The sequence below is a fragment of the Crassostrea angulata genome, chromosome 3 (assembly GCF_025612915.1).
Source record: "Crassostrea angulata isolate pt1a10 chromosome 3, ASM2561291v2, whole genome shotgun sequence".
In the NCBI taxonomy this organism is placed as follows: domain Eukaryota; kingdom Metazoa; phylum Mollusca; class Bivalvia; order Ostreida; family Ostreidae; genus Magallana; species Magallana angulata.
In genome coordinates this window covers 49,967,351-49,981,981 of record NC_069113.1, presented here as the reverse complement: position 1 = coordinate 49,981,981, position 14,631 = coordinate 49,967,351, and the positions used below count along the sequence as shown (strand labels likewise).

At 31.6% G+C, this 14,631-nt stretch overlaps 1 protein-coding gene and 1 pseudogene across 1 annotated transcript; both read left to right on the top strand.

The window, feature by feature from the left end:
* LOC128175880 (uncharacterized) lies at positions 1-2,676 on the top strand. Its single transcript, XM_052841741.1, has 5 exons — positions 1-114; positions 606-736; positions 869-954; positions 2,252-2,488; positions 2,657-2,676. The coding sequence occupies exons 1-5, from the start codon at positions 58-60 to the stop codon at positions 2,674-2,676; spliced, it is 531 nt and encodes a 176-aa protein (XP_052697701.1). The 5' UTR covers positions 1-57.
* Positions 2,677-11,975: 9,299 nt separating this feature from the next.
* LOC128175784 (uncharacterized) lies at positions 11,976-14,631 on the top strand (annotated as a pseudogene).

Sequence of the window (14,631 nt, the reverse complement as noted above, 5' to 3'; positions counted from 1 at the left end):
ATAGATATAAATGTGGATCAGGATGAAATATCAAATTATTACAGTTTACTAGCCGAAATGGTCGTCCTAAAAGTTCTTCTACCTTTGATTGCTGTCCTCGGAGCATTCAAACAAGTAAGATATTAATTTATATATTTGTGGGGTTTTATATTGTTTTACAAATCACACTTTGCAAGATTCAGATAACTTTGGACAACGCGTTTTTTTATAATTCAGATAACATCGATACCAAAAAAAAACTTTCAATGTAAGACAATTTTGTAAAAATATCTGACACTGGTTGTACAATCAACTAACCATTGATAAGTTCATATTTTCCAAATAAGAAAACACGTTCCTTACTTTTAAGTAATGGCAGAGCCTTTTCACTTATTTTTTGTAGTCCTTCTAGGATCTCTTCTTGAATGAAATTTCTAAATATTGTTTTTGGTCTGATAAATCAAGCACATTTTATTATAGAAAGATAAATTCTATAATTAAATCACGAACAGTAAGACTTTACTTTTATTGGAATATAGTTTTGGTACTTTACTTTAGTACTGATTCCTTTATTACCGACTTTTATCTTAATCAACTCTCTTGAAAACGACAATTGTTGTTTTTAGATTTCTGGCGCTTCGATCATTTGGTACCATTTCATGACTGGTCAACCATTAGACCAAGATCATGTAATCTTACATTACACCGAAGTTGGATTGGAAGGGGGAATCCGCATGTTTGAAAAAACATATGACGGGTAAAAAGGTTCTCTATCTCTTCATCGTTTATATATATATATATATATATATATATATATATATATATATATATATATATATATATCTTTAAATTCGAATTAGATTGGATTAACGTTTGCCGTTTTTGACAGGTCGCAGTGTTCCACAGATGCTAATTATTCGTTGAAAGTAGTAGATGGTGAACCAAATTACACTTTGGAAAAATCGATGAACAACTGTGAGTGTTTCAACTTTTTTCAATATATTTGAATTGGTTTAAATTACCAACGTTTGTTTGTTTGAAGTATATGTATAACTGTTAAGGAAACAACATTTCCAGCGTCATAACAGACTTAACAATTAACTTAACAGATTATTTTTTAAAATATCAACATATCTAACCATTGATGGGGGGACGCCTGTTATAGCATTTCAATATACACTTGTTCTTTTGAAAATATCCACATGTTTCGAAATTTCTATGTGTACTATAATATCAAAAGATACAATGTATTTTTATGCAACAATTGATACATTTATGGGCTTGTCGTTTGTCTAATTTTGTGATTTCCATTTTATGCAATAGTGTGTGATAAGATATATCGTGATAAAAGAAATTAACAACTAACACTTCTGCATTTGAAATCCGTTTTTATTGAAATTATAATTGCAGAGCTTATTTGTGCACTTTGAACCCATTCACACTTATTTTGTTTGTAGATTATGCAACATTTTAAGATGCATTACAACTAAGTATGCTCCAATTATGTTCTTATGCATTTAAGATAGAGCGAGCGAAAACTATGCTACTATTACTTATTAGGTTAGTTACTGACTCACTACGGAAATATATTGGGTTGATCAATCTCATAGATGGCGAGGCGAAGCCGAGCCGTCAATGACATTGATCAACCCAATATATTTTCGTAGTGAGTCAGTAACTAACCTAATAAGTGTTTTGTTTCCCGAGGACTATCAAGCGACATATTTATTCACAAATAGCGATGATCTACGTAAAGCCATGTACAAGGTGCCTAACATCTCCTCCAATTTAACTCATTTAAACTCTTCAAAATTTTCAATCTCACCTTTCAAATACTCTTTAAAAATCCTTGCTTCACTCATGTTTACTTTAAATGTTTTGTTGCTATTCAATTTTAAATGTTTTCCCCCTTTCCTCTGCAGAGATTTGAGCAAATTTCGAACGCTGCCATTTTGTTCTGCTCCAGACAAAACAATGTGACGTCAATATTCTAAGGGCAACTACTCTAATTTTAAAGAATTTCAAAGGGCAACTACTCCAAATACTTTAAGAACTCATGCAGTTTATGTATTAAATACTATGAAATGTCGAAATGAGTAAGCGAAGCGTCGACCAATAGCGGCCATATTGCCTAATATTATTTCTCACAGAACAAATATAGAGATATATGAGGCAATCACGTGCTATGTTTAAACCAATGAAAATGTGACATTGCAGTCCAAGGGAAAGCAATTAGAAATGTTGTACCTATATCTTCACGTTTGAATTGTAGGTAAACTATATCGCATAGTCGTATTCCATAATGAAACCAACGAAGAACCTTATAAAATCGTCAATGTGATTCTCACAAACACCTTCAATCTTAAATCGAACGAATGTATATCCGCTTCCGGTACCTATCACGTGGTGATGACCAAGACTCGGACCCCATCTGTTGAAGATCAACAGAAAATATCGGAAGATCTGGAAAATCTTGGCGTAAACGGACTCAAACTGACAGACCTTTCAGGTTGAAGGACAATTTGATTAAATACCTATTATGTTGTTCTCCATTTATCATCATATATATTTTGTTTTTAGCTTGTAAAAATAACTAAAATAATTATTCAATGCATACATTTTTTTTTACAAAAATGCAATAAGGATCAATTTTTCTAATAAGTGTTTTCTGTTTCAGTTTGTCCTGACCCAGTCTGAATTGAGCAATCCAAAGAAACTGTCTGTAAATTGAATAAAATTACCAAAATATTGTACAACAATGTTGCAAGTAATTGGTTATCATCATAAATATATATGACACTACCTTTGACAAGACAACACTTTTTTATTATCATAAAGTGAACAGAGAAGAAAATTCACTTGTGGCATTAAAAAAACAACGATTGAAGCTTGGCGGAATAGAATGGTACACCTTATGTTGAAGTCACAGAGAGGTTGGAAATTTGAAAACAAAGCGATTGAAAGTTGAGTTAGAGTCTACTTTGACAAATTGCGATTGTAATTTTCAAGAACGCCTCGTTTCGATATCGATCCATAAACATTATTCTGTTTACAGGCATATTTAACATTAATCTTTTTATAGTTTATCCCCTACAATTAATGTTTTATTTTATTAAGAAAATGAATGTATAAAACTTCGTATCATAAAATACAGATGGGCTAATTTTTTTATGCCAAAATTAAGTTTTCATTTCGATATCTAAGTTGCGTGTTTCAGCACAAATCGATTAGTTTGAGCACATAGAAAAATAAGTGATCTAGATTATTCATGCACTACTTTGACCTCATGACAGATAGTGATGTTCACAGGGCAAAAACAAGCTTTAAGCAAGTTCTTAACGGTTACCTGAGGGTGGCGTAAAGGTTGCTTAAATGTTATACAATCTTTAAGCCACCTTTAAGCCACATTTATGCTGAGCTTATTTAAGGAATAAGAAATTATTCTTTGAGTATTATGAGGTGATAATTTTGGTCGGGGCATGATCAAATCCAATAAAGCCCGAAGGGCTTTATGATAGATTTGATCACGCTCCGACCGAAATTATCACTTCATAATATTCAAAGAATGATTCCTTATTTCTTATATTTATATAATTTTATGCCATTGTACGACTTAATATTTAAATATAAATAAGCAAACCCTGCTGGCGTCTCAATTATGCGACATTTGAAGTTATGGGTTTTATAGTACAAAATCGATACGTAGTGTTATCACAGACAAAGACACTGGAAAATGTAAATATAGGTCTGTAATGTCCAAACTTCTTTAAGCCTTAAGCCACCTTTAAGTGCCTTTAATTGGCATTTACCGTCCCTTTAAGTTGTATTTACACCATCTTTAAGTTCCTTTTAACGAGGCCGAGAACAGAACTAGTACGCACGCTTTCGCGCAGCGTTTCATTTGCATTGTGACGTCATCTTTTTGCTTGGTTGACGCAATGGCGTGATAGTTTCAACTGCATTTGATGCATAAAAATTATGTTATATTGTGGAATAAACATAAATGTCTTGAAGTATAAGCTTTATTTGGGCTCGGTCGAAAACGTGAAGAGGGTTCAGCCAGCCTAGTCCTCTGTCATGTTTTCAGAACCCGCCTAAATATAGTTAATTCATATATTTTAAGACTGTAACCATGTATTTTATATTAATGACCCTTAATATGTGATGTTATATATTTATTAATTACTTAAATACGTCTGAATGTTTTAATAATACTACAAAGATCAACATTTCCCCCTTTGTCAAATAAAAAATAGCCATTATCTGACAAATCTGGGAAATTCGGCATATAAAAAACAACTTTGATAAGACCCCTGGAACATACCATTAGGTAAAAGGGTTTTTTTATTTGACCATTTGATGCCTTTTAGCAATAACTTTAATATGTAGAACAGAAAAAGAAATCCCTAGGGCAGAAGTTTTAAAAAAATGTAAAAAATGTGCAAAATTGATACATTTCAAGCAAAATCCCATAGGGTCCTGTGTTAAAAATTAACAAACTTTGAGATGACCCCCTAAACAAACGGTGTGATAAATGTCTAATTTTTTTTTCTTAAAATAATAATTATATCAGTAGAAATTCGTGTAAAAAATTTCATTCAAAAATCTAGGGCAGAACAAATTAGACCAAGCCTCGTTAAGTCAAGTTAAATCAAGCTGAACAGATTCATCTTGAATACATAAATTAAATACAAAAGTCATTATATAGGGATGGGAGGGGGTGATCCGAGTGATATATCATTTCCAAGGAAGGAGGGGGTGTTCCAGGCGGCTTTAATTGTCGCTCCATTGAACACAGATCGCTGTTATCAACTCTGCTTCATTCGACACAGGTTGCCGCTATAAAATTCTTTTTTATTTCTTTTTTGTTTTTTGGTTTCAAAATTATTGTAGGCGCGAGCGCAGTCAGTCTCTGTATCTTAATCTGCGCATGAAATTATATTAAGGACGTTGTTTACTCAAGGTTTGAGTTCTCAAATTCGGATTGCTATAAAGTTCAATGCCATGATTAAAATTTGTTCTAAACACTAACGATATTTATTATAAATGGATTATTATTGATAAACCATTCGATATTTTTACTATTTTATGGAAGTAGGCTCAAAATTGGACTTTTAGCCAAACAGAGGAAATTCGGACAAAAATTTTCAGATTTTGTTTTTCACTGAAATATTTTTGGTAGTACTGTTATATTCAAAGTTATGATTTATTTGTTAGTGAACACAATATTGCACATTTTCTGTTGGTTTTATCTCATTTTTTCGTTCATATATTCGAATGGCACACACTACAAAAATATTGAAAAATGCTTAAAAACGAAAAAAGACACCATATCTCAAAATCTTCATCATTGACCTCACATAACTTTTATGCCAGCAGAGTAAGTTCAATATGCCTACTTTAATGCTATAAATGTTTTAGTATTATCACCATTCAATTTTTTGTAAAATTGAATCAAAAAAGGGTAGGAATTTAAAAATTGATAGAGGAAATTCGGACTGGAATATTCATAAAATTTGTGAATGAAAACTTGCTTTGTGTTTATTAAGTATCACTGCCATTCATTATCTGTATTTCATTTTAAATGAGTATAGCAATTTGTATTATTTTCACAATCAAGGAAATTTCAATCATTGTGTAAAATTTTAGGGACTTTTGTAAAATTTTTCAAAAAATATTCGGTGGCCATTATCTCAAAAAGTAGGTCATTGACCCGCTTTTATAAAAGTGAAAGATAGGTCTATAATACACAATAGATGGATTTCCATTATCATCAGTGGAATTTTTTTTCATTCTGAGTAAACGTTTACCTTAAAGTATGTTTGATTCCTATTATAAATTAAGCAGTGAAATCTCTCTCTCTCTCTCTCTCTCTCTCTCTCTCTCTCTCTCTCTCTCTCTCTCTCTCTCTCTCTCTCTCTCGTTAATTCGGTTATTAAAAATCATTTCTTGGTCTAATTCTAGATTTGCTAGATACATGTTAGAGATGAAGAGACTCTCAATTACCTTTGTTATATAAGGCGGGATATTACTGCTTTTTGGTCTAGACAAAGTTTTGTTCGTGTGTGTATACTATAGTATCTTGAACTAACACAGAATATACAAGATATGCACAACAAGTGTGTCGTGTACCCAGGTGCACGTCAGGGTTTCTAAAGGCGTTATTATGTTCGTGTATACGATAAGTCCAGTGAATGAAAGTTTATTTACATTTGTAAATCATTCTCAAAGTATTATTTCCTAACTATGGGTTTTAAAAAATATGAATGTATATAAGAGTAAAATATAGAGACTAATTAATTATTGTTCGGTGATCATAAATGGTAGTTAATTATTTAAATATATGTATAAGAGTAATGTCACATACCCGGCCGGGTACATCTGACAATTGTTAATGCTGGAATGGTGCCGTTATCGCGAAAACCGGGAGATTGCGTAGAACTAATACTCTAATAGTTTCAATGCATTTATAAAATAGTTTCATCTTCTTCCTTGCGTTTCATTTAGTTATGAAATAGGTGAACGTACCCGGTTTAAATTTATTAACTAAGTACTAGTAAGCCTAACAGTTTCCATTCAGGTATAATATATTTTTTTCACTGAAGACCAAGTACCGTATTTCTTTCTAAATACATGCATGCATATAATTTATAAATTAGATATAATTGATTGTTACAAACTGAATGGAAGTCAACATCTTTTCAAGTAAAAAATACACATTCATTACATTGATTCAATAGCCACCAATTTATAGGACATAAAAACCATTTAAGATTAAAGATATAAGTAGCTGTGGCGCAGATGGAGTGAGTTGATGCTTGTAAACGAAGGGCTCCGGGTTCAATCCTCGTCTTGGGCGTTTTGAATTTTTTTTTTCTATTGCAAAACCCGTTCCAAAAACCTTTTCTATCTTGCAATTATTGAAACTTGCGACTTAATATACATTATTTACTTATCTACCATACATGTTCATGTATAATCAATTTTTCTTGTTAAAATCGCTGTGTTGTGTGTCTAGACATGCTTTTTTCTTTATGTATATCTAATTAAAATCTGGTTTTTTTTCCAGACGCAAGGCCATGTTTTTTTTAGAATAAAGACTTCGCATCTAGGTTGAATATATTTGTACATTGAACACAGCTGATTAAATATGACACATATGTGTAGCGTATCACAGAGAAAAGGATTTATACGTGTTAATTTTAATTAGGTTGAAGGTAAATCAACATGCAGGGAGAAAGTTTAACCATCCGTCTGGTAGTGATGAATATACAAACCTACTATAAACTAATTTGCGTGCACATTGTTGGTTGTCTAGGGTAACTATACGGGGTCATGGAGCTTTTATTTGTCAAAGTGACATTTAACAGTAGTCTTCCTAACTGTTTTTCTCGCCATTTTTTCATTTTTAGCTGAAAATGGGTCGTTTTTAAGCCGTTTTTCTTTAAGATAACATTGAGCGATTACTTGAACAAACACAATATTTTCACCAAAGATGTATCTATCCAGTACTTATAAGCGACGAAAAGTGTGTTCTTGTTCAAAGCGTCGCTCTATATATCTCATTCTTAAAAAGATAAGAAAAATGTCAATAAATGAATGATTCTGATTGATTTATAAAAAGCGTCACTTCTGACGTCATATACGGCCAATAAGTGCAAAATCTCAAATAATTAAGTGAAAAATATATTTTATATCAAATCTTCAAGAAAATAACACAACAATAAAATATTCCTGAAACACTATAAAAAATTTGCGAAATACGGGGGGCCAAATTTGACTAATTTCATATACAGCTGCTGTATCGCCTTGCTATCAATTATAGCCAGGGTAAATATAGGTTTGTGATAAATCATTACACAGAACTACGAATAGAATTACTGTTGAATTATCAGATTTACAAAATCATATATCTATAAGATGCAAAGGGGTGTGTACTCCACTTAGGCACCTAATCCCATTCTTATATTTGTTCGAGGTCCATGTTTGCTGTGCTTTGAATTTGTTTTTCACTATATAGTTTTTTCATATGGTTGACCGTTTGTTAGATATATATAAAGCACAGAGAAATTCACTTTTGTTGGAGCTTCACCTTCCGCCCATGACGAACGGAACCTATATCTATATCATTCACTATGGGCAGGTATATGTCCATTTGAGAGTTATTGCAATGTTTGTGCTCATTATATAAGTGTATCTATGCAATGTGTATCGTTCCGATCCTCTCAAATTGTCGTTTAACTGTATTCCACCTGTTCCTTAAAAGATGGTGAAATGATCTTCAAGCATAAATTATATGGATAAGGAATGAGGATCTCAAAAGTTATCAAAATATACAGTGTATCATCATTTCCTATTTCATAAAAGTAGAGGGGGTTAAAGACAAACCCTGGGGATCATGTAATTTACACCATTTGATGCATCATAATTACATTAGAAGATATTTTGTATTTTTCTGTTTCATGGGGTCAGAACAATCCCATAGGGTCATGGCCTACATCGTATTTGATGCATTATAATACATTAAGAAAGAAAGACCCCTTCCTTCCTATTATAACTCATATAAAAATGATACATCTCTACACTTACTTATACATTTAATACACTAATTTAATACGAAATTGTTACAGGGGTCAACTCAATAGTGTTAGTCTGACAAATAAATAACTTTTCCAATTAAAATGACAGAAACTTTACAAATGCTATAGGATAGGTAACGATGATAAGATTATGTAATATTAAAGATGATGATACAGTATGCTTGCAAAGGGAGATCCCTTATCTAGAACGTGAAAGTACTACTTATTTACTTATAACAGTGTGCTACTATAATACTCACTATACATGTATTATGCTGACCTATATTGGTCAACATCAAAACGATAATCCAATTAGAGCACAATATGAATCCTTTAGCTGATTATCACAAAAGAAATGTTTATGCATGTTAAATAATCCTTTTTTGCATATGGAAAATACATACATGTATGTATACACCACTTGAAACCTATCTAATCGAAGTGCTTGGTAAACCTAGTACCCGCTATTCAGACCTGTAGACCTGTGTTGTGTACGTAACTTCAGACAAAGATCAGTTACTTGTAACGTGCATGTTTTTATGACCTATTCTTCAAATTTATCAGGTAAATAACAGCTTTAAGGTGGTGCAGGACACCTGCATATTGTGAGGTATACTTCCTATTGAAATAAACAATACAATATAAATATAATATTTTCCCTCAAAATAATGTTACCTAACATTGAAGCGCAATGGGTTAGAGCAATTACATATCTGTAAGGTCATTGGCGTCCGAGGTGTATTTTTAGTAATTTTACTATTGATATAAATGAATTTTCATGGGAGGGGGGTCTGGAATCCTTACTTCCACCCCTTCTCTAAGCCGTGCACACGATTATGTACATGTAGGCACAGAGAAGCAAATCTAAAGCTGGCAACCGCCGCGGAGAGGGAGCATAATTCAACTTTGTTTGTAATAATTATATAGACCATTATACTTTCTATGACATGAAATGTTAAGATTATTGATTAACTTAAAATTCACATGCAAACAGTTCAACCCAAAATTGTACATTAGGTGCTGCTCATGTGTATTATCATATGGGAAGGGATCTCATCCTTCAGTTATGAAAATTATAATTTTCAAATGCATTACGGGAACTTGCATGTGGCCTTCATTTTTAATTAAACTGGTACAAAACAGTGTTATTTTAGGGCAAACACTTGGTGCGGGTGTCACTGTCTATTGACAGCATCTAGTATTATTTTATTTGCAAAATGGATTCATTTTCTGATTTCTGAATTGTTACCAGTATCGTGAAAAATAATATTTCCCAGATTTAATTTTTTTCAGCACTTCCGAGAAAAGTACACATCTATAATCGCATATTGCATGATATGGTTCATGATTTTTGTTGTCTCTTTCTACGTATTTTTAAATCCAAATTTAGAGCAATGTTACATATTGCGTTAAATGGATCAGAAAAGAATCATTCAAAGAAAAAGTTGATTCTTAGTAAGACTGACATGAAAGGGAAACAGCAGCTGTTTCCTTTATATAAATTAACTTAGATGAAGGTTTAACACATGTGCTAAAAGTTTCTAATTTTATACGTCAACTACATCGTTTTTTGCAATTCTTATTAATTGATTTATTAAAAAACTTTTTAAAATGATAGATTAAAAGACTCTGGTCTCAACTTGACTTTTATTGTTTGCGTTAGTGTTTTAAACATCTCATATACTGGTATGAAAAATTAATAATAACATTTGTAATTTTAAAATAGATCAATTTGATGTTTGAAAACCATCCGTGATGCTACATTACTAAAATTAACTGTTAAAAACTGTGGGTTACTACTGTTTCTATTTATAAAAAAGAAGTATGTTGTAAAATTCGAAAGTCGGTATTTATGGTATAATGTGACGTAGATTTACATCAAACAATAAGTGCAATTTTAATAATACGCTGTTTCTTTTACGAAGATGTGGAATTTCAAGCTTCAACACAAACAATTGTTCAACGCCTGTATGTAAATTCATGATTAAACTGCAAGTAATTTTGTTCGTGCCGAGAGAGTGTCCAAAGATTGCATGGATGTGTACGTTTGGGTTGCGGTGATCGCCTTTTTAAAAAATATTAAATAGCCTTTTAATTGTTTAAAAAATTGAAATATTTAACGATTTACACCCATATAGGTTTAACATTTGCAGTATATTTTGAGTTTGATATCTTTATGTATTTTTATTCCACTTTTTAAAATATTAAAATAAACAGCGTATTAGATAAAATATCAAACTGAAACTTTCCTACATAAATTTTCTAGTGAAACATGTCCAAATAAAATATCCATAAAAACGCCATTATTTACACATTTTCTTTGTTTATTTTTTTTGTTAGTTTTTTTTTTATTTTGCATAAGGCTTTACATCAATATTAATCTTATTAATTAATGCATTTTTTGACGGGGTCACGTAACCCTGTCTATTTGTTTTCTGTCAGTCGGAGACTTAAACCGGATGGCACGCGTACAACACATCAATTGAATCTACGCTAAGAAAAATAGGGCAGAAATTACTTTGACCGTCCTGTCCACAGATTTGATAAATATGAATCAATATTTGAAAAATAGTTGAATTCTTTTTTTTCATGCTTCTAAGATTAGTCTAACAGTTCTTTCAAGCAAAAACGAATAAGGTTATTGATGTTTATTCTTACTCTATTTACATCCGACCTTTCTACGGAATGACCCGATGATGTACGAATGCATCCGGAGTATTCGTTGACTCATAAGAAATGGTTCTAAAATGATTCAACGATTTTACCTACGAAAGTTTATTCAATTATTTTTTTTTTTTTGGGGGGGGGGGGGGGGTCTCATTAAATTTGATAGGCTTTGAATATAATATTCTAAATTATTTTATCACAAAAAACGGAACAAAAGAACAATGATCAAGTAGTTTCAAGCGTAGGAATATATGAAAAGGAGTAAAGCTACTTCCAGATAGCACGGGTAAAGAACATTTATTGATTGTAAAATTGATAAATTTGACCCCGTCTTTCAGTATTTCAGTACTTTGATTATTAACCATTTTTACTACGCAGTGACAAATGTTAAACTACATTCTTTCTGAGAGCATTTGTGAATGTTTTAAACACTACAGTGTACATGTATCTCACTATGAAAATTCTTAGAAGTAAAATAAAAGGAGGCTGTTTGGATTTGGTTCAGCGGTTCCAGAGTAAACAAAATTTGAAGGACAACGCAATTGATGACGACAACAAAAACGACTGAACCAATTGGATAAAGAAAGGGTATGTGGGCCTTTTGATAAGTAAAGCTAAAATAGAAAATGGATTTTCATTGGTTTAATATGTTCTCTGACAAATTAAGATTTAAATATGTTACATGGGTTGCTTATAGATATAAATGTGGATCAGGATGAAATATCAAATTATTACAGTTTACTAGCCGAAATGGTCGTCCTAAAAGTTCTTCTACCTTTGATTGCTGTCCTCGGAGCATTCAAACAAGTAAGGTATTAATTTATATTTGTGGGGTTTTATATTGTTTTACAAATCACACTTTGCAAGATTCAGATAACTTTGGACAACGCGTTTTTTTATAATTCAGATAACATCGATACCAAAAAAAAACTTTCAATGTAAGACAATTTTGTAAAAATATCTGACACTGGTTGTACAATCAACTAACCATTGATAAGTTCATATTTTCCAAATAAGAAAACACGTTCCTTACTTTTAAGTAATGGCAGAGCCTTTTCACTTATTTTTTGTAGTCCTTCTAGGATCTCTTCTTGAATGAAATTTCTAAATATTGTTTTTGGTCTGATAAATCAAGCACATTTTATTATAGAAAGATAAATTCTATAATTAAATCACGAACAGTAAGACTTTACTTTTATTGGAATATAGTTTTGGTACTTTACTTTAGTACTGATTCCTTTATTACCGACTTTTATCTTAATCAACTCTCTTGAAAACGACAATTGTTGTTTTTAGATTTCTGGCGCTTCGATCATTTGGTACCATTTCATGACTGGTCAACCATTAGACCAAGATCATGTAATCTTACATTACACCGAAGTTGGATTGGAAGGGGGAATCCGCATGTTTGAAAAAACATATGACGGGTAAAAAGGTTCTCTATCTCTTCATCGTTTATATATATATATATATATATATATATATATATATATATATATATATATATATATATATATATATATATATATATATATATATATATATATATATATCTTTAAATTCGAATTAGATTGGATTAACGTTTGCCGTTTTTGACAGGTCGCAGTGTTCCACAGATGCTAATTATTCGTTGAAAGTAGTAGATGGTGAACCAAATTACACTTTGGAAAAATCGATGAACAACTGTGAGTGTTTCAACTTTTTTCAATATATTTGAATTGGTTTAAATTACCAACGTTTGTTTGTTTGAAGTATATGTATAACTGTTAAGGAAACAACATTTCCAGCGTCATAACAGACTTAACAATTAACTTAACAGATTATTTTTTAAAATATCAACATATCTAACCATTGATGGGGAGACGCCTGTTATAGCATTTCAATATACACTTGTTCTTTTGAAAATATCTACATGTTTCGAAATTTCTATGTGTACTATAATATCAAAAGATACAATGTATTTTTATGCAACAATTGATACATTTATGGGCTTGTCGTTTGTCTAATTTTGTGATTTCCATTTTATGCAATAGTGTGTGATAAGATATATCGTGATAAAAGAAATTAACAACTAACACTTCTGCATTTGAAATCCGTTTTTATTGAAATTATAATTGCAGAGCTTATTTGTGCACTTTAAACCCATTCACACTTATTTTGTTTGTAGATTATGCAACATTTTAAGATGCATTACAACTAAGTATGCTCCAATTATGTTCTTATGCATTTAAGATAGAGCGAGCGAAAACTATGCTACTATTACTTATTAGGTTAGTTACTGACTCACTACGGAAATATATTGGGTTGATCAATCTCATAGATGGCGAGGCGAAGCCGAGCCGTCTATGACATTGATCAACCCAATATATTTTCGTAGTGAGTCAGTAACTAACCTAATAAGTGTTTTGTTTCCCGAGGACTATCAAGCGACATATTTATTCACAAATAGCGATGATCTACGTAAAGCCATGTACAAGGTGCCTAACATCTCCTCCAATTTAACTCATTTAAACTCTTCAAAATTTTCAATCTCACCTTTCAAATACTCTTTAAAAATCCTTGCTTCACCCATGTTTACTTTAAATGTTTTGTTGCTATTCAATTTTAAATGTTTTCCCCCTTTCCTCTGCAGAGATTTGAGCAAATTTCGAACGCTGCCATTTTGTTCTGCTCCAGACAAAACAATGTGACGTCAATATTCTAAGGGCAACTACTCTAATTTTAAAGAATTTCAAAGGGCAACTACTCCAAATACTTTAAGAACTCATGCAGTTTATGTATTAAATACTATGAAATGTCGAAATGAGTAAGCGAAGCGTCGACCAATGGCGGCCATATTGCCTAATATTATTTCTCACAGAACAAATATAGAGATATATGAGGCAATCACGTGCTATGTTTAAACCAATGAAAATGTGACATTGCAGTCCAAGGGAAAGCAATTAGAAATGTTGTACCTATATCTTCACGTTTGAATTGTAGGTAAACTATATCGCATAGTCGTATTCCATAATGAAACAACGAAGAACCTTATAAAATCGTCAATGTGATTGTCACAAACACCTTCAATCTTAAATCGAACGAATGTATATCCGCTTCCGGTACCTATCACGTGGTGATGACCAAGACTCGGACCCCATCTGTTGAAGATCAACAGAAAATATCGGAAGATCTGGAAAATCTTGGCGTAAACGGACTCAAACTGACAGACCTTTCAGGTTGAAGGACAATTTGATTAAATACCTATTATGTTGTTCTCCATTTATCATCATACATATTTTGTTTTTAACTTGTAAAAATAACTAAAATAATTATTCAATGCATACATTTTTTTTTACAAAAATGCAATAAGGATCAATTTTTCTAATAAGTGTTTTCTGTTTCAGTTTGTCCTGACCCAGTCTGA